The sequence below is a fragment of the Muntiacus reevesi genome, chromosome 4 (genome assembly GCF_963930625.1).
Source record: "Muntiacus reevesi chromosome 4, mMunRee1.1, whole genome shotgun sequence".
Lineage (NCBI taxonomy): Eukaryota > Metazoa > Chordata > Mammalia > Artiodactyla > Cervidae > Muntiacus > Muntiacus reevesi.
The window spans coordinates 19549025-19569769 of record NC_089252.1 but is presented as its reverse complement, the minus strand read 5'-3'; the positions used below and the strand labels follow the sequence as shown (position 1 = coordinate 19569769).

General features: G+C 47.0%; 1 protein-coding gene across 3 annotated transcripts in view; it reads left to right on the top strand.

Annotated features, from left to right (window-relative positions):
* Nucleotides 1-20745, top strand: part of FHOD3 (formin homology 2 domain containing 3) — a 511278-nt gene that overhangs the window by 470162 nt on the left and 20371 nt on the right. For 2 of the 3 annotated variants that reach the window (XM_065932348.1, XM_065932346.1), the window contains 4 exons: nucleotides 279-440; nucleotides 6222-6412; nucleotides 12318-12510; nucleotides 17401-17575. In XM_065932348.1, coding sequence (XP_065788420.1) covers nucleotides 279-440; nucleotides 6222-6412; nucleotides 12318-12510; nucleotides 17401-17575 — 721 coding nt within the window. Of the gene's footprint in view, nucleotides 1-278; nucleotides 441-6221; nucleotides 6413-12317; nucleotides 12511-16047; nucleotides 16072-17400; nucleotides 17576-20745 lie in introns of all 3 variants that reach the window. The other variant, XM_065932345.1, reaches the window with a different exon arrangement.

Sequence of the window (20745 nt, the reverse complement as noted above, 5' to 3'; positions counted from 1 at the left end):
TTTTAAACATATACATTGCCATATGTAAAATGGATAACTAGTGGGAAGTGGCTATATAACACAGGGAGCTCAAGTTGGTGCTCTGTGACGACCTAGAGGGGTGGGATGGGGTGCAGGGGTGGGAGGGCGGTTCAGAGGGAGGGGTATATGTCTACTTAAGACTGATTCACGTTGTATGGCAGAAACCAAAACAACATTGTAAAGCAATTATCCTCCAACTAAAAACAGAAAAAAAAAACCTTGTTCATCCATTCTTTTATGTTATGTTCCCCAAATAGGCCAAAGCGTTTGAGTTAAGCTACCTCGAGAAGGTTCCAGAAGTCAAAGACACGGTGCACAAGCAGTCACTTCTCCACCACGTGTGCACCATGGTGGTGGAAAACTTCCCGGACAGCTCGGATCTGTACTCGGAGATTGGGGCCGTCACCAGGTCAGCCAAGGTATGTGCGGGGCACGGAGGAGCCGGCAGGGCCCCTCTCCCCCAGAGCTGGGGGTTTGCACCCGCCGTCTCTGCAGAGCGCAGGCTCTGTGAAGTGAAACGCCCCTGTGCTGCTTGCAACCCCTGCTCTAGAGTTTGTGAATAAAACTCGTCTCCTGCCGTTTCTGATTGACTTTTGAGATCATTTTCCCATCTCTGGTTCTCTGTCAGATTCTTTCCTGCTGAGGTATGTGAGGCAAGCCTGCTGTTCCCAGTCAGTCCTAACCCCACATCCCCTGGTCAGCCGCCATACTCACCAGGCTGGCTTCTCCAGAGCAGAGAAACCACCCGGCTGGTTTTAGGTGACAAAAATGTCCAAAAGATGCAATTTGGCTCCCCTTGAAACTTCCATAGGGCCCTGCAGTGAGGTGTGGAGCCAGGAAACTAAGGGTATGCCTGGCCCCCTGCCCCCTCACAGATTGGCCATGCCTGTGATCTTACACTGAGGGAAGTTTTATGGGGCTGTAAACGGTGTATAGCATTGGCCCCTTAGCTGCAGTCTCTTAAGCTTGCTGCTGCTGCTGCTAAGTCGTTTCAGTCGTGTCTGACTCTGTGCGACCCCCTAGACGGCAGCCCACCAGGCTCCCCTGTCCCTGGGATTCTCCAGGCAAGAACACTAGAGTGGGTTGCCATTTCCTTCTCCAATGCATGAAAGTGAAAAGTGAAAGTGAAGTCGCTCAGTCGTATCCGACTCTAAGACCCCATGGACTGCAGCCTACCAGGTTAAAATAATGAACTTTGGTTTAGTCGTGAGAGCTGGACAGCCAGCTGCCCCCACTGCAGGAGCATCATTGCAGCCAAATAACCACAGAGGGATTCCAAACACAGCAGAGCCGGGAGACGTGAGGGTCTTGGAAGCAACAGGGAACTCACGGGGAGGGCCGTCAGTAGGACATAGGAGCCAGGCCCGTGTGGGAAAACTTCCAGAAATACAACCTGGTCGAACTGCATTTAGTTCTGGGACTCACTGGAGTCTAGTATGGTTGTAGGAGGGCTTCCCACGTGGCTCAGTGGGTGAAGAATCTGCCTGCAATATAGGAGACACTAGACATGTATGTGAGTTCAATCCCAGCATCAAGAGGATCTCTTGGAGAAGGAAATGGCAACCCACTCCAGTGTTCTTGCTTGGAGAGTCCCATGGACAGAGGAGCCTGGTGGGCCACAGTCCATAGGGTCACAAAGAGTCGGACATGACTGAAGCGACAGCATGCACACATGATTGTAGGAGAAACTGTGGTGGGCAGGAAGGGGGAAAGGCTTTGCTAAGTTCCCCTTCAGGGAGCTCTCCTCTCTCTGTCTTCCCCAACAGAGCTGGGTCTTGGGGACCTGCTGCCTGGGACCCTCCTTCACCTTCCTCTAGCTGGCAGCCACCAGATGCAGTGAGCAGGGGGCCCTGAGCCAGCATGATGGGTGGTCCTGCCTTGAAGCAGAAACAGGCTTGACCAGCAGTCCTGCAACTCTGAGAGTAGACAGACTTTTCTGTTTCATAGGGACTCTTACCATATTTACTCTGTGCCAAGCCCTGTTCTGAAGTCTTTAGAAATATTACTTTACTATTCTAACCAAGGCAAAAAGCCCCTCTGAATGTCCCAACAGGAGTCTTCTAGTTGCTGCTCTGACGTCCCCCCATGAACACCTTCTCAGAAGACAGTTTGTTAGGAGTAATTCTTGACATGAAGTCTTCCTGGCCTCTGGATCCCCATTTCAAGAATAAGTCATCTTTTCACATCTAGTCCTTTGTTCTTTCCAGGGCCTTCTACTGGGTGGACTCTGCTTGTACTGGCCCTGGCTTAGGGCCCGTGAACCAGGCTTGTCCCCTTGTTTCAGGCCTTTCCTTGTTTAAAACCTGACTGCACAAGCCAGAACTGTGGGTTGCTTCTCCCTGCTAACCTTGGCAGTTATGAAGGATGACTATTGACCCAAGTCAATAGTCATGTGACTTCAAACAGGAGGCCAAGAGGGCCCCTACCACCACTTCTTAGCTTTTACTCTCGATGTTGGGAGACATTGAGGGGCACCTTCTGTGTAGACAGGTACACAACCTACATCAGGGATTCCCCAGCCACATTCATTCCATCCCCTGACCTGTTACTTTGGGGGTCATCATTGCAACCCCCCAAGGAGCAGGTAACTCTAGTGTCTAGAGGAAAACTTTGTCCCACCAGGAGTTGGGGGGAAGTGAGTGGAGGTGGGCACAGCTCTGGCTGCTCCTAGTGAGGCTGAGGTGGGGCGGGGGGTGTGCCTCACAGGCTTGTGCAGTGCTGACAAGTCAGGCTAGCTTTCAAAGAGAAATAGTGGCAAGTGGTCACTGACCTGACCCCATAGCTCCAGAAGTGAAGGCAGGTGACCGTGCAGGCTCTCCCTTGTATTAGTTATCTACAGCTGTGTAACAAATAACCCCAAAAGCTAATGGCTTAGGATAATGTATTAGTTTCTTAGGGTTGTTGTGACAAAGCATCACAAACTAGGTGACTTAGAAAAACAGAAATAATTTGTTCCACCGTTCTGGAGGCCAGAAATCTGAGATCAAGTTGTTGGCAGGGTTAAGTTCCTCTTGAAAGAGAAATTTGTGCCATATCTCCCTCCTGGCTTCTGATGATTTGCTGGAAATCACCCCAGCCTCTTCCTTCACCTTCACATGATGTTCTCCTTGTGTGTCTGCATCCAGATTTCCACTTCTTGTAAGGATACCAGTCATATTGGACTAGAGGTCCACCCTACTCCAGTGTGACCTCATCCTTATTCAGTTAATTACATCTGTAATGACCCTATTTCCTAACCAAGTCACATTCTGATATACTGGGGCTTGGGAATTCAACATATGAATCTTGGTGTGACACATTTCAACCCATAACAGGCAGGAAGAAACCTTTCATGAATGGTTCTGTCTCAGATTCTCTTCTGGAGTTTCAGTCAACATTTCAACTGAGGCTGCCATCATCTGAAAGCTCAACTGGGGCCGGAGAAGTTCTCCCCATGGTGGTTCACTCCCCTGCTGGTTCTTAGAGAGGAGACTCAATTCCCTCCTACGTGGGCCTCCCCCATCCTTGAGTGTCCTCATGACATAGCAGATGGTCTTTCCCAAAGTATGTGATCTGGGATAGAGCACCTAGAGCTCCATGCAGATGCTCATCCCTTTTGTTGACCCAGCTTTTACCTTCTCTTCATTAGGACCAAGTCACTACAGCTGGCTCACATTCAAAGGGAAGGATTGTTGGCTTTGCATTTTGAAGGCTTGAGTGTCTCAGAATTCGGCACACTGTGTGTTTTCCCCATGCCGTCCCTTCTGCAGCCCCGGCTCTTGTCCCTGAGTTGCCCTGCTCCAGCCCAGACTCACGTGATAAGATCTGACTGCCTCCCAGCACAGCTCTCTGTCCTCTTACACACGGAAAGTGACCCATGTGGGGCTCTTGTCAGGAGAGGGCTTCCTGGCGATGACCCTGCTTGTAACAGAAGGCCAGGCCAGCTCTCTCCCCAGGGCGGAATATTTTAGGGACAAACCTAGGCTTTTAAGACCTGATGGTTACGAACTTAGACTCTGGAGCCAGAGATATTTGGGTTCAAATCCCAGCTCCACCACCTCCCAGCTGTGTGGCCTCCCGCAAGTTCCTTAACGTTTCTGTGCAAGAGTTTCTCCCCCAGGAAGTGGGGCCAGTGATAGGATCTGAAGCCATGAAGTAGTGTGAAAACTTAGATCACGGTGGTGCCATCAGAGCAGCAGGCAGCCAGCTGAGGCAGCCCTGCAGCTCTTCCTCAAAAGATGCTGCATTAATCTCCCTCTTCAAACACCTTTTGGTCAGAGGCTCCCTACCTGCTTTCCACTGGCAGTGAGGCTGCTTTCCCTGCCTTAAAAGGCTCACACTGGAGTCTCTTCCTTGAAAACTCATGTGGTGTCCGTTCACCCACCCTGTGCCCACTGCAGTCCTGGACAGGCATCACCTGTTAGACCAAGGACTCAGTACATTCTGAGCTGAACGAAAATTATTAAATTTATTAAAGTTATTAAAAATATTGTGACTCAAAGTCGCCTCCAGGTGCAAATGATTAGACAGGTTACACTGGCTTCAAAACTCCGAGACTTCTTCGATAGTACGTGTTGATCCCAGGTCATCTGGATTCCTTTCTAGACTTACGCTTTGAACTAGTCAGTCCTTCTTTTCTAAGGCTGCATTTCTTTATCATTCAGTAACATATCAGATTTTTTTTTCAGCTCCACTGTATCATAGGAAAATGTAACCTTCTCTAATCTGGATCCCAAATGCCTTTGTTTTCAGGCAAATGATTTTTCTTAATGTCCCATACCCCCGAATGCTTACCCGAGTCCCCAGCCTCTGCCTAAACTTCCTTTCTGTTTTTGGGACCTGTAGCACCCAAGAAATTCATGACGTGTGGTGTCTTGCCTGACCCCCTGGACATCCCCTTTGCTCAGCACATCTTTATCCTGTCTCGTGATGCATCTTCTCACAGGATCAGCCTTTCATGACTTGGCCTCCTCCATTATCTATCTCAGGGTGGGGCTGGAGGTCTGAGGTCACTCCAGCAAGTCCTTTTGGGCACTCGCCTCCAGGCCCTGCTCTCGTGAGCACGGTCGCAGCATCTGAGCAATGGCAGCTCACCTCGCCACAGTTTCTCTTTCTCCTCCTGACCCTCATTTGCTGGTCCCTTGCCCTTTCCCTCCATCTCTCAGTCTCCATCCATCTCTGTCGCCTCCCTTCAGCTCTGGTCTGTCTAGTTCTCCCTCCCCCCTCCTAGTCTTCTCAGTGTCCTTCCTCTCTCTCACCTCTACCTCCATTAATATCCTTCAGTGTATTTACTTCATGGATAACTCTCTGGTTCCCATAATTTTTAGGCTAGAAATTCCATCAAAACATTCCTTTAGAAAGCCTCATCTCAGTTCACTTCAGTCAATACCAACTGGTCCCACTTCCCCGAAGAGCAAAGTGAATGCTCTATCACATCTGTTCTGTGCACACATGGTTTGCATCTGCTTACAGATGGGGGTGGACCACACACTCTGACTCTCAGCCAGACACTGAGGCCTGGTGGGTCATGTACATCCTCAGAGCTCCGTGGTCACCTGTCTGTACAATGTGCCTCCTGGGGAAAAGCAAGCTGGCCTCTTTCTGCATTGATCTTTGTCTTCCTCCTTCCTTGGGGTGGGGGGGTGTGGGGGGGTGGGAGCTGGGGACTGGCATGCACTAGCTTCTCCCTGAGTGTTGTTTGAATGAGGGAATGAATGGATAAATAATTTGTCACACAGTGTAAAAGTGATCATGGTGAAGAGAAGCTGGCTGCCCCTTAACTGGCCCCAACTTATTAAGACCATCCATGTCTGAGTTTGGTAAATTCCTCCAACCTCAAGTGAAATATCTAAAAAATAAGAGAGCTCTGAAAAATTTTATGAGACATCTGCTCAGTTCATCTTGTACTAGGGTTCATTGATATCATGTTTTAATTTACAGTTCCCAAAGACTTTCTTAAGATTTCTTTCCAAATATGGCAAAAAAAAAAAAAATGACACTTGTGTTGAGTTCATTTGGAGAAGTTTTATCACTAAATAATGTGATGTAGAGATAATGACAAATACACATGTGGATAATTTTTAGGCCATAAATGTGTTTGTATTTCAAGATGTAAATTGGGTTCTGATGTTTGTTTCTTCCCGGAGGCAGTTCGGTTTCCTGGGTCAGGTGGATGTCCGGTTATTTCAGCACATTTGTACTGTTCTCTCTCTGATTTTCAGGTTGACTTTGATCAACTTCAGGATAATTTATGTCAGATGGAGAGACGATGCAAAGCTTCGTGGGATCACCTCAAGGCAATTGCAAAACATGAAATGAAACCAGTTTTAAAACAGCGAATGTCAGAGTTCCTAAAAGACTGTGCAGAGCGAATTATAATTTTAAAAATTGTCCACAGAAGAATAATTAACAGGTGAGTGAATTGAGGAGTTCATGCAAATATCAGTAAAATGGCATGTTGAAAATATTCTGCAAAACAAGATGTACATATACAAACATTATACTGAGTATTCTTGGTTCATAGCATTGTACCTTTGATGGACAGTCCACTTAATTTTTCTTACACACACACGGCAGTAATGCCATTGAATCTTGGAAGAAATCTCAGAGATAATATCATCCAAAAGTCCTACTCGATCAGGAATTGGATCGGTAAGATCTCTGGCAAGTTGGCCCCTGCGTCTCTGCACCTAATTGAGCAATTCTGCCTATAGAGAGTACACAACCTTGCAAGGCAGCTTGACTTATTAGGAAAGTCCCTTCATGTCGTCCACAGTCGCCTTCCGAGACCTTTCTCTTGTGGATTCTCAGATGGCTACTCTGTATTGAGCCTGCCTGGAGGAGGCCCACACCCCACAATGGGCGTCATCCTCTGCACCAGTCTTCCTCAGAGTCTCAGGGTCCACGAGGCCCCGGGGAGACACAGTGGTGACGTGGCAGGCCTTGCTTCCTACAGGGAGGCTGGCGAGGGTCTAGGGTGGCTCCACAGTGGTCCAGAGCTGTCTTCCCTGTAAGTGGTAGCAGCATCGGGACAGGGTGTCCCAGCTCCCTGGGTCAGGCCATTTCCTACCAGGCACCCCCACTTCGTTCTCCTTTGCCTCGTCGCAGAACGTGGCTGGAGCCCCTCACGCTGGCCTCTGGAGTCCGAGTGCTCTGTCCTCGGCCTCGCCCCATGGTGACCAGATGTACTGGCCTGCAGGCCGTGGTTTCCCTGGAGCAGGTGCTCTGCCCATAGACCTATTGAAACAGGCCCCACTGCAGCTCTGTGAAGGCAGGCCTCCCTCGGGGCGTCTAAACTGCAGGCCTTCCCCAGAGACCTGCACTTCAAGTTCACTCCCACTCCTGTGCTTGAGTACTTTATTACTGTCTCCAACAAATATGTGGCATGTTCACTTACCCTTGTACATTTCTCATTTTAAAAAATCTTTTCTCTTTTCCTTCCCTCCCTTCTCCGTCTTTCCTTCTTTCCCTCCTTCATAGGCACCCACACTGCATTTTTAAAACCTCCTTTTCCTGTCTGCCTGTGAACCCTCTCCCAGTGTGTATCATGCGCTGTTTGGGTAATCCTACCTCCTGGGCCTTGGTCCAGGCTTTTATGGTGGGCAGGGGTAGTCTCTAAGTGTTAGACCGGACAAGAACAGGGGACGGAATCTTCCCTCCAGGTTGACAACTATCCGTTACTCAGTACTTTTGGAATTTAGTTGTTCAGCTGTAAGTCTCTCTCCCTGTACTTCATCTGGACCTCACAGCTGCCCTCCGGGTAGGAGGGTCTTATCAGAGGTTTTGTCAGATTTCTTACTGAAAGCAAAGTACACTCTGCTTTTAACATGGTTAAAGAGGGGAGGCAGAGAATGTAAGCGGCTTTGGCCCTCCATGCTTTGTGTGATACAAGCAATTTCCAACTTAAAATGACTCAAATAAACAAATAGTTTCCATTTGGAATGTCAGGAAACTGGAGCAGTTTTATGAAAGTCTTGTAAAGCTATTATGCCTGGTCACAGTAACCATCTTAGCCCGGAAAGTTTAAAACTCTGTTTTGCTGATACATCTGTTCCCTAAGCTATTGTGTATGTCTGTGTGTGTTTATCTGTATGTGTGTCTGTGTGTGTGTGTATGTATATATATATACATGTGTGAATATATGTATATTGCATGTGCAAAATGTATATAATGCATATAACATTTGCTCTGATTGCCTATTCTTCCTGGTAAGCTGGTTGCCCAGCTGTTGCTTGCTCTTGTGTGACCTGGATCCCGGAGGCTCATTATTGGACACCCATTTGGCCTCCCCCTCTTTTTTAGCTCCCATGGAGCTAATGGGGCAGGTGCTTCCACCTCCCTTTCCTGTCTGATGACACCCCCTACCCCACTTAGTGACTCCAATGGCCCCTTTTAATAAAGGGGCAGAAAGAAGAACTTAGGCAGTTCTCCTAAGGCAAAACCTGACTTTCAAACCGTTGCCTAAGAACATCTTGTTCGGGAGGTCCGAATCTACAACCTAACCTGCCCTTTTTGCTGCTGCAGTGACAGGCTTCCCCAAATCTGTGGGTGTGCAAACCCTTGGCCAAGTCCCAGAGTCACTGGCTGCAGTTACACCACAGCAGGCCCTGCAGAGGGGGCCAGGTGAGAGCTGGGAGGAAGGCTTTCCTGGGAGGCCTGGAGAGCCACAGCATTCTCTGGGGAAAGGCAGGTGGAAAACAAGCGAACACCCACACTGGCTCCCTGGTGCCCCCAAATCCACCCCTCCCCACCCTCAGCCAGACACCCCACTCATGGACACACATGAGGGAAAGGGTGGATGGTGGAAACGGTCAGAGATGTTTGGCTTGTGCCTCGGGACACTGATGAGAGCAACTAGTGCCTCCGTAACCTTAAGACTTTCTTGCCATGTGTTCTGAAAGTTACAAACTTAATAAACAAAAGTCCCTCAAACCACTGTGGTGGGGTGTGTGGGAGGGAGGCTCAAGGGGGAGGGGATGTATGTGCACATAGAACTGATTCACACTGTTTACAGCAGAAGCTAGCACAACATTGAAAAGCAGTTATACTCCAGTTAAAAAAATTCCCTCAAATGTTTTATTCCCTTAAAGATACACCCATTTTGCTCTTCTGTAGGAAGGCCACAGTCTTTCCTCTCAAATGGACATCTGAGTCTTGTTTTCAAGCATGCGATCTACTTACTTCTCTGTTTGCACAGTGTATATTTGAATCATATCTCCAATTTATATGTTAAGATTGGATCCCCTCTAGATAAAAACAATGTTCTAAAAAGTGGAGGATAAGGAAGCTTGGGTTTTATTTATGTATGAAAGAGGACCCAGTTGTGGTCTGATTGGTTCTCCCTTGATTCATCTTACATATATTTGCATATTATAGTATCCTTTCCTAATGCATATAACATCATGTCATATCTCCAGGGAACAATGTCAGGTAGTAATAAGAGCCAGGAAGAAAAATTAAAGAGTATAAAGGATACAGGGAGTGGCCAGGAGGTCCTGTTCTGCGTGGGTGGTTGCGGGAGGCTTTTCTGAGGAGGTGGTATTCGGGCAGAAACTTGAGAGTTAAGAGAGAGCAATCCAGGCTGCTGTCTGTGGCAGGAATGCTCTGGGCTTAGGAAAGAACTGGCCCCGGATGCCTTGTCAGGGCCTGTGGTCCTCCCAGTGAAGTGGCCACCTGCCCCTCCTCACAGGCGCTGCAAACTCTCAGCTGTGTCCCCTGAGGGTCCCCTACACACCACATGGGGGGCTTGAGGTGGGCTTGTGCAAAGAATCACGAGGCGTCAAGCGTGACTGGCGTCCTAGGCAGTGAGGTCAGAGAGGTCTAGGGGCCAGTTTTGAGTGAGACACCACATCTTGTTTATTCATCTGTTGATGGACACTTGGATTGTTTCCACTTTGGGGCTGTCACGAATAGTGCTGTCATGGAATTTGTGTAGGTTTTGTGTGGACCCATAGTTTCATTCCTTTTGAGTAAATATGTAGGAATGAAGGGGCTTCCCAGGTGGTGCTAGTGGTAAAAAACCCTCCTGCCAATGCAGGAGATTTAAGAGACGTGGATTTGATCCCTGGGTCAGGAAGATCCCCTGGAGGAGGGCATGGCAACCCACTCCAGTGTTCTTGCCTGGAGAATCCTGTGGACAGAGGAGCCTGGAGGGCTACGGTCCATGGGGTAGCAGAGTTGGACACAAGGACGTGACTTAGCATGCACGCATAGGAATGAAACTGCTAGGGCACAGAGTGACTCTGTATTTAACTTTCTAGGAACTCTGTCTTTCCACCACGGCTGAACTGTTTTGTGTTCCCACCACTACTGTGTGAGGTTTCCTATTTCTGTGCATCCTCACCAACACTTGTGATTGTCTGTCTTTTTTATTATAGCCATCATAGTGAGTATGAAGTGGTGTCTCAGTGTGGTTTTGATTTGCATCCCCCTATGACTAATGGTGTTAAGCATCTTTTCATGTACTTATTGACTATTTGCCAATAATCTTTTTGGAAATGTCTACTCAGATCTTTTGTTAATTTTTTATTTGTCTTTTTAGTGTTGAGTTGTAAGATTTATCTATATATTCTGGGCACAGATCCTTATTACACATGATTCACAAATATTTTCTCCATTCTTTGGATTGTCTTTTCAATCTTGAGAGTATCCTTTGAAGTTTATAATTTTGATGGAGTCCAGTTTATCTTTTTTTTTTTCCTTTGGGTGCCTACGCCTTTGGTATCATATCTAAGAAATCATTTTCTTATACAAAGTCATGAATTTTTATACTTTGTTTCTTCTTAGTTTTATGGTTTTAACTAGCATTTTTGGTTGTAAATAGCAGTTTTCTATCCCTTTCTAATTTTATGTTGTATGATTTTCTTTAGTATTCTTCACAGATAGAATAATCTACTGTCTCTCATTTGAAAAACATACCAAACCCCTATTAAACTGTACAAATTAGAGTGATCAAAACGATTTTTTCTACAATTAGTGATATCATTTATATATACTGTTTGTTGTATACAAAAATTTTCCTTTGTCTCCTGGTAGCTTCTTTCTCATTTCCTGAATAGCTAAAAATTAGACACATCTTTGCTCATTTTTCTTTTCTAAAAGTTTTAAGCAAATAGAATATAATAATTTATATCCTAAATAGCTGAAATACATTTTATTTGCTTATAAACATCTTTTTACAAATCCTTAATTAGCATGTTATTCAAAATATGTTCCTGTCAATTCCGTCTATTCATTTAAGTCCCCTAAAATTGCTAAGCAGCATTTCTTTACCCCTACTCAGTTTTCATATGAGCTAGAAAATGTGCAATACTTTTCTTAAAAGTGAAAGTGAAAGTTGCTCGGTTGTGTCTGACTCTTTGCAACCCCAGGGACTATACAATCCATGGAATTCTCCAGGCCAGAATACTGGAGTGGGTAGCTGTTCCCTTCTCCAGTAGATCTTCCCAACCCAGCGATTGAACCCAGGTCTCCTGCATTGCAGGCGGATTCTTTACCAGCTGAGCCACTAGGGAAGCCCTTTCTTAGAATAGTACTTTATCATTTTTCTTATAGAAGTTTTACATACCAATTAAAAAAAAAATTAAAACACAGATAAGCAAGTAGAAAAAAGTACTTAATCTCCTGAAAATGCATCACCTCCGTCAGTGAGAAAGTTAGTTGAACTTGACTTCTGGTTACATTTTTACTCTTTCAGTTCAGTTCAGTTCAGTCTCTCAGTCATGTCCAACTCTTCGTGACCCCATGGACTACAGCATGCCAGGCCTCCCCGTCCATTACCAACTCCCAGAGTTTACTCAAACTCATGTCCATTGAGTCAGTAATGCCATCCAACCATCTCATCCCCTGCTGTCCCCTTCTTTTCCCGCCTTCAATCTTTCCCAGCATCAGGGTCTTTTCCAATGAGTCAGTTCTTCACGTCAGGTAGCCAGAGTATTGGAGCTTCAGCTTCAACATCAGTGCTTCCAATGAATATTCAGGACTGATTTCCTTGAGGATTGACTGGTTTGATCTCCTTGCAGTCCAAGGGACTCTCAAGAGTCTTCTCCAACACCACAGTTCAAAAGCATCAATTCTTTGGCTCTCAGCCTTCTTTATAGTCCAACTCTCACATCCATACATAACTACTGGAAAAAACCATAGCTTTGACTAGATGGACCTTTGTTTCACTCTTTAACCTCAAAGAACCCCAAGAACAAAGAACAATGTCTTTGGGTGACTGGGTTTTATTTATTTATTTTTCTAACCGAAAGTCTGCAGACAGCTGATTTTTGTGTCTTAAACCTGAAGTCCTTGCCACCATTGTTTCTTCACGGCAGGTTCCACTCCTTTCTCCTCTTTATGGGCCACCCACCGTATGCGATTCGGGAAGTGAACATAAACAAGTTCTGCAGGATCATCAGTGAGTTTGCACTGGAGTACCGTACCACCAGGGAGAGAGTTTTGCAGCAGAAGCAGAAACGGGCCAACCACAGAGAGAGAAACAAGACCAGGGGGAAGATGATCACTGATGTAAGTTTCATGAAGTCTGTTTCTTTATGTCATTTATTCTGAATGTCTGATCAACCATAGAACCTTTCCACAGTTTAGAGACTGCACTTTTCTCTTCTTGTGACCGTGAAAAAAATGTTCCTCTTTTAAAAGGTGCTCTTAAACTGTCCCTCTACCACTTCGGTGAAAACCTGAAATATAATGAACTTCAAACTAGGATGTAAATTAAGGAGGGGTGGCTGGTGGAGGAACTTTAACCTACTACACAAGTAATTAGCTTGGTGGGCTGTGTGATGCTAATGACGTTGAATACTTGAGTCCATCTTCAACCCTTGTGAAGTGGCTAGAATTGAAAGAGGAGAAGAAAAAGTCTAAAAGATGACACTTAGCATAGGAAGACAAAGGTTCTGATTTGGAAATTGATTCAGGATTTTAATAATTGTGATAGTGTTAGCTAATCAATCAGTTGACACCTGGACCACCCATTCTAGCCATTTGAATGGAGAAATAACTGATGTGGTTGCTCAAAGACATAATCTTATGGGCTCTTGGCAGTCTCTTGAGTTAGAAAATAAGAGAGGAGAGCCCAGAGGCCAGTGAATTTAGCAGGAGTCTCTGATGGCCCCTTGGGGAGCCCTGCACACTTGCATGCCTCCCCAGCCCCTGGGTTTGTCCTCCATCTCTTCCACCTCAGCACCGAGCCCACACGCACCATGGGTGCCACGTGGAGGGCAAAGCCCTATGTGAAGACGCCAGAGACAGTGACACGTAGTTATGGTGCCTCTTTCTGCTGGGCCTTTATGAAATTTGTGCTCAGTCACTGGAGTTGTGTCCAATTCTTCGCGACCTCGTGGACTGTAGCTTCCTAGGCACCGCCCCTCTTTATATCGCTCTGAGAAGCAAAGTGCCTCTCAGATCCAGGACCAGAATAGATGAAGGATTAAGACACAGAGAGTGACCTCATCGTGGGGGTTGCAAACCTCTGCTAAACCCAAGTCAGACAGGTTTCTCTGGGGAGGAATAAGATCAGTGAAGACAACCTCACTGAGGCTGCCTTCTGTGCCCACGGTGATCAATCATCTTGTAAGACATATAATAGCAAATATGACTGCTAGCCACATTCCTGAGGGGTGTGACCTTCTCAGATGAATTATCTTAGAAACTGTGTTTCAATTTTAATGCATTTTGAAGGAGAACCAGAGACTAGTCTCCTTACCATTCACCCTACCCTTGATCCTTGTTTCCTTGGAATTTGCTGAAACCTTAGGGAGTGCCCAGATCACATTTCTGCAGAAAGGACCCTTTCTACAGATTGGTCTGAAGACCAGTGCCATCAGCTGAGTCTGCTACCTCCTCTCCTAAAATCCAGGTTCAATTGGATCTTCAGCTTCCTGGAAAGACAGCGACTCAGGAAGCAAACTGAACCCACTTGGGCAAACTGCGGCCCACATTTCATTCCAAAGTATTATTTTTAAAAGTTTAAAAAGGGAAGAACTTATGTTTGTGGCAATGAGACACACTGGAGTGTGAAAAATACAAACTCAATATGCTTATAGTTATGAAAACACATCAGAATTTCTTGCCAAATTCGTGAGATTTTTTTTTTTTTTACAGATCCCACTAATTTTTAAATTGTGTCCTTTTCTGAAAATATTCAGTACTCCTATTTATAAACAGGGGTAAATGTTTCTAGAATTGGATTCAAAAATATTTAAATTTGCATTGAAATCTGGACAGCGCAGGTTTCTTCAGGGTTCATCCTCAAGGTGGCCCTTGTTTTTGATGGTACGAGTGACACCATTCATGTAGAAAGATTGCCATCTGCTGGAAGATTAGGATATTGTCACTCAAAGCAAAGTATACAACTTCAGGTTTTTCCAGTTCTCAGTTAAGCACCCATTGTGCTTAACTGCACCCAAGGCACAGGGCTCCTAGGAAGATGCGAGCACAATAGCAGACAAACTTGTACCCCAAGGGTGTCATGATCTGGGTAGAAAACAACCCATATGCACAACTGAAAACAAAAGCAGGCAATAGAGAGCCACAGAGCCCCTGAGCATCAGAGCTGGAAGTGGTTTTTAGAGAAAACTGTGGGAAGTCATTCTTAATATAGATGCTGAATAATGAGGATGGAAGTGGTTGCAATTTGACAGAGAGGACTTTAGGAAAATCATCATTTTATGAGGCACAGAGAAGTCTGGGTCAAATCTGAAGACCCTGCATTCACAGTCAGCCCCATACCTACTCTCACGTGCCTCTCCCCCCTCTTCTTTCTCCATTTCTGAATGTGCAGACGGCCTCCTTTCTTACTCTCCAGGAGTTCTGCCATGTAAGGGTCAGTGAGAACTTAACTCATGCCTTTTTCCTTGTGTCCTAAACTAGTTACAGGCAATACAGTGCATAGACAAGACAGCATAAGGCAAGTGTGGCCCTTTCTGCCTTCATCACACCCTAGACGGGCAGTGAGAACATAGGCTGTCCGTCCCAGGACTCTTAGAGCCCTGCTGAGGGCCGTGGTCCTCCTGGGTGAGACCCTTAATCTTCCCCAACCCCAGCTTCCTCTTCTGTGAAAAGCAAATGCTAGTGACTGGGGGGTGTTGAGAGGACTAGAGGTAAGCACGTGTGCTAATCACTGGGACAAGGCCAACTATCTGGTTAAATTAAAGAAGCTCTAAGATTAAAAAAAGTCATTGCTCATCACAAGGCTGATTGCCTGGAGGCAGTGTAGAACTGGAAGCGTTTTGTCATTTCGGCTCCCAAAAGTTTAGTCAGTTCTGAAAAACCTGTGTCTGATTTGCCATCCTGGCTTGTAACCTCAGTGGAAACACAAGTTAAATTGAGGGTGTGTTTGATTTAGAATTAAGAAATTGACATGACTTTCACCCTCAATTTACTTTTGGAAAAGGAGTATTTTATTTGGTTACTTAAAGCAGTTTGTCTGGTGATAATTAAAAGAATGGTGTGTCCGTTCAGACAGCCTCCACGAGGGACAGGTAAGATTCTAAAAATCGTTTGATGTTTCTGAGGAAGGAGTCAGGGGACCCGTCCTGTCCAGGCAGTGGTCCCCCTTGTTCTGAGTGGCCTGTGTGTAGGCAGGTTCAGGGGGACCCAGACCTGGCAGCCTGGGCAAGGAGAGGCTCAGCACTTGGAGTGAGAGGAGGGGGCGCAGTGGACAGACGGACACAGGCGGAGGGAAGTCCTGATGACTGGCAGGCGGTGGTGGGTTCCCTGGGACATGGCCAGCCCAGTGACCGGGCACAGAAGTCTTTAATGGTCAGGGGACCAGGTGAACCAGTTATTGTCCTCCCAGGCAGCCTCAGGAAATTGGCCTGACCTTGGTCAGGACTGGTCTTGGGGCTCTCAGAGAGAGCGTCCAGACAGGAGGGCTATGCAGGCAGGGCTCAGCAACTCACATCAAGAAGTGTGTGCCCTGGTTGCGGTGGCTGAGTCCTTTTACTGGAATTTGATGTGGCACTGCCATGATCTCATCTTTGCTGACTTCTGTGCCTTCTGAGAATCCCTTCTGTCTTTCCCATCCTGTCCTGTCCTCTCGAGTAGACTGATGAAGAAGACGAAGTTGAGGTAGGATGTTTATAAACATGGAGAATGCCACGCGTGACCCTCCCGAGTGTGCCGTAGAATCTAACCTGACGTGAGCAGCATGATGTGCCAGCCCTGTTCAGCGCATTAAACCTCGCATGACTGTCTCCTGCTGGGTTTCCGTGTGATCACTAACCTCCTTACATGGGTTCTCGTCGTGGTGTGTGTCCCAGGGACTGACTGAAGGGAAACTGCATTTTCCTAGCTGTCCTGGAGTCCCAGGTCCTGTGAAGGGTGGCAGGGTTGGCGAATCTCTTCCTCCTGCTGGACAGGTGGACAAGGGGTGGGATGGGTGGTGGCTCCTTCCCCGGACCCTGGTGCGGACACCAGAACCAGAGGCCAGGGCAGGGCTGCCCAGACTGAGGATGAGGAAGGAGCCACGCAGATGGTACGAGCCACAGCTGTGTCCTGGGCTCCAGCACCAGGGCTGAGACGGTGGGTAAAAAGAGGAAGCCAGGGATGGATGGAGCTGTTCTTTCAAGTGTTATTCTAACTGTCTTTTGATTTTTCATCCATATGTTTGGCTTTGCGTGCATATGACCCGATACTATAGCATACCTCTTGTAAAACATGTATGCTTTGTTCAGCCTAGAATTAGAGAATCTCATCATGAGAGTGTAATGCTTGTGAAAACAACTGAATTTTTGACACAACGAGAAGAAGTGAGTGTTGCCAGACTCAGTTTCAGCATGGATTTCTAGGCCATGTCCTGATCTGGGCCCTGAATCAAACTCTTTTGGGGCCTTTAGCAAATCATTCCATCTTGGATGGCCTCAGTTTCCTTCTCTGTAAAGCGAGGGGGACAAGATTCTGCACCTGAATCCCACTTTTAAAATTCTACCATAATAAGTGATCCATACGAACACTTTAACTGCTTTCTGGCACCACATTTGAAAAAATAAATTGCACTGTATCTGATTAACAGGCATGTTTCAACACTCACATCCAGCCTTTGGCATTAGAAACAGATTTGGTTTCTGAGTTCTTCCCAGAGTTGCAGTCCATTGTTCCTTGCCGGCTTCCAGATTCTAGGGAATCTGCAGTGAGCCGGGAGACAGACTACAGTAGAGGGTTGGGTGTGGTCCTTCCAGGACCAAGGCTTCTCTTTCTGATAAGAGAACTTGCCCCCCATGCAGCTGTCTGTCATCAGTTCATTGATGTCCTCACTGACTGCAGTCACTAACGCGTCTCCGAAATGCACATAAACCAGAAAAGAGAGAGACAGAGAAGGCTTTCCTCAGCTGGAGGTTTGCTGAGCTTGAGTTGGTTTTGGGGGAGTCACCTCATACCGTAACCCCCTTGTTCTTGCAGTCTGGCAAGTTCTCCGGCGGTTCCCCGGCGCCCCCAAGCCAGCCACAGGGCCTGAGCTACGCGGAGGATGCTGCTGAGCACGAGAACATGAAGGCTGTGCTGAAGACCTCGTCCCCCGCCGTGGAGGACGCCACCCCGGCGCTGGGCGTCCGCACCCGCAGCCGCGCAAGCCGAGGTAACGCCATCTTCCCGGGCCCCCCCACAGGGTAGAGGTGACTGTGTGTCTGTCTGGGAAGTGGACGGTCCACTCCCCGGGGCTCTCTATACTGACGTCATTATTCACTCACACCTTTGTGACCTGCCTTCGTAGCTTCATTTCGAAAACAAGCAACCTTCCCCAAAGCACAGCTTAGTTCACACAGGAGGCCTGAGTCCTGTGAACGAACCCTGTGGGTTAGAGCCAAGGCCAGCAGGACTTCCCTGGTGGTCCGGAAGACTCTGCTCCCAGTGCAAGGGCCTGGTTCAATCCCTGGTCAGGGAACTAGATCCCACGTGTCACAACTAAGAGTTCACAGTTAAATAAAGATAAATATTTTTTTAAAAAACAACCGGAGATCAGCAAAGTATGTCCTCCAAACCAAAATGAGCTGGCCATTTACTCTTGTAAGTCAGGTCTTAGTGGAACACAGTCATCCTTGTGTTTATGTGTGTTGTTTCTGAGGCTTTTGCACTGCGGGGCAAAGTCGAGGGGCTGCGACAGAGACTGCAGGGACCATGGAACCTAATGTTTTTCCTCTCAGGCAGGGTACAGAGCAAGGTTGCTGACCCTTGAATTAAAATGCTATCCCTTTTTGCCTTTTAAATCCTTGGAGCAGAGAGGAAACTAAGCTTCAAGATGGTAAAGACAGATAAGAGTTTCCAAGTTTGCTTCATAACTTGGAAAGGATTTTTAATTTGAATTAAGAATTAAGATGCATTTTGCATCTGAGAGTGTTTGCCCGTGTTTCCCTGGTCTGGGCTGATGCCACGTTCACCTTCCTAAGTTTCCTGTCTGCTTGCAGGATCCAGCCCACGCTATTCATGTGATACGTTGAGGTCCCCTGGGGTCTGGTCCCCTCCGGGCCCCCACACACTTGGTTTTCACTTGGCCCCACATGGTGTGCATCACCCTACTCTGCACATCCTGTGTCTCCCTGAGGCCCCATCATGGCTCATGCTGTCCTCTCTCCTCTGCCTGTCTTGTCACCACCAGAGTCTGCCTCCTCCACTCTCTCCACCTCACCATGAACTCCTGAGACCCCAGGTTAGGTCTCAGGAGCTTACAAACTTTATAACTAAAGAGGATGAACCCCTGGAGGACAGACTTTCTCCTCTTGGTGTTTGTTTAGCACATATTGTGCACAGAAACTAGAAGAAGCCATGTATTTGTTGCCCAAATTGAAAGTCCATATAGTGAAGGCCATGGTTTTTCCAGTAGTCATGTACAGATGTGACAGTTGGACCATGAAGAAGGCTGAGCGCCGAAAAGTTGATGTTTTCAAATTGTGATGCTAGAAGAGACTCTTGAGAGTCCCTTGGACTGCAAGGAGATCCAACCAGCCCATCCTAAAGGAAATCAGTCCTGAATATTCATTGGAAGGACTGGTGCTGAAGCTGAAACTCCAATACTTGGCCACCTGATGTGAAGAACTGACTCATTGGAAAAGACCCTGATGCTGGGAAAGATTGAAGGCGGGAGGAGAAGGGGATGACAGAGGATGAGATGGTTGGATGGCATGACTCACTCGATGGACATGAGTTTGAGGAAGCTCCTGGAGTTGGTGATGGACAGGGTAGCCTGGCGTGCTGCAGTCCGTGGGGTGTCGCGAAGAGCTGGACACAACTGAGCAGCTGAACTGAACTGACAGTGTCCCTGAATCTAGTTCCTTCTCCCCTTCTTAATGCTGGATGTTTCTCAGGGCTTTTTCTTTGATAGGTGGCTAAGACTATGCCGGAAGAAGGGATGCCTGCCTCCGCCCTTCCCCATTGTTATCCTGACTGAGACATAGATGATCAATAGAGCAGTCAGCCCTTGTGCTGCAATCTTAATCCCAGACTTTACCCCAGACACATGCAGGTGTTACTGTTCACATCTAAGGATCAGAGATTAGGTTCTCTGCGATTTGGTCTTTCTGAACCCTCTGATTTTCAGGTAGTGTTGGATGTAGAATTAGGAAAAGAAAATAACTTATTATTTGGCAAAGCACAGGCAGCCTTTTGGTGAGCAAAAGCAGATAGAAGCGACTGTGACAGACCACAGCCCTGAGTACTTGGTGTGGGACATTCTGATTGTCCGGTTTTTACGTGGAAAGGAAGGTGCCCTCTTCTTGGCCAGTGCTGACTACAAAAGACCTCCATTTCTCAGATCAATTAAGCAGTGACAGGAGAGAAAGAGTGTGTAAACAAGACAGAACATAAGAGGAGAGAAAAAAGTTGGGGAGATCAGAAGGTGAAGAAAATAATATCATTAAATGCTGAGCAGTAGAGACTGTCAGTCTAGACAAAGCATAAAGGATAAGGATAAAATAAAACAGCTTTGCACTGTTGGGTGTGAGGTTGGGAATCATTGGCTCCCAAAAGGCCTAGGGCATCCTATGCATGAGTTGTCTGTGCCCCAGCAGCTCCTGTAGGCTTTATCTCCTAGGCTAACCGTGGCCACCAGGAGATCAAAGGCAACATGAGCACCTGCACCATAGTGACCCCAGCCATCATGAGTCAAACTGCTGTGCCTTCGTGGACGCAAGTTGGTGCAATTAAAGCCACGCTGGGAGGTGGAGTCCAATATTGCTGTGCTGTGTGCTTAGTCACTTAGTCGTGTCTGACTCTTTGCGGCCCTGTGGACTGTAGCCCTCCAATTTCCTCTGTCCATGGGGATCCTCCAGGCAAGAATACTGGAGTGGGTGCCATGCCCTCCTCCAGAGTATCTCCCAACCCAGAGATCAAATCCGGGTCTCTTTCTAATGGAACATAATTGTTGTTGTTCAGTCACTTAAGTCATGTCCAACTCTTAGCCACCTCATGGGCTGAAGCATGCCAGGCTTCCCTGCCTTCACCATCTCCAGGAGTTTGCTCAAACTCATGTCCGTGGAGTCAGTGATGCCATCCAACCATCTTGTCTTCTGTTGTCCCTTCTCCTTCTACCTTCAATCTTTCCCAGGATCAGGGACTTTTGTAATGAGTCAGCTCTTTGCATCAGGTAGCCAGAGTATTGGAACTTCAGCTTCAGCATCAGTCCTTCCAATGAATATTCAGGGTTGATTTCCTTTAGAATTGACTGGATTGATCTCCTTGTAATGGAACATAATGGGTTGTGCTAATTTTAAAAGAGAAAACCCTTCCATAGTGGAAAGGACAAAAAGAAAAAGA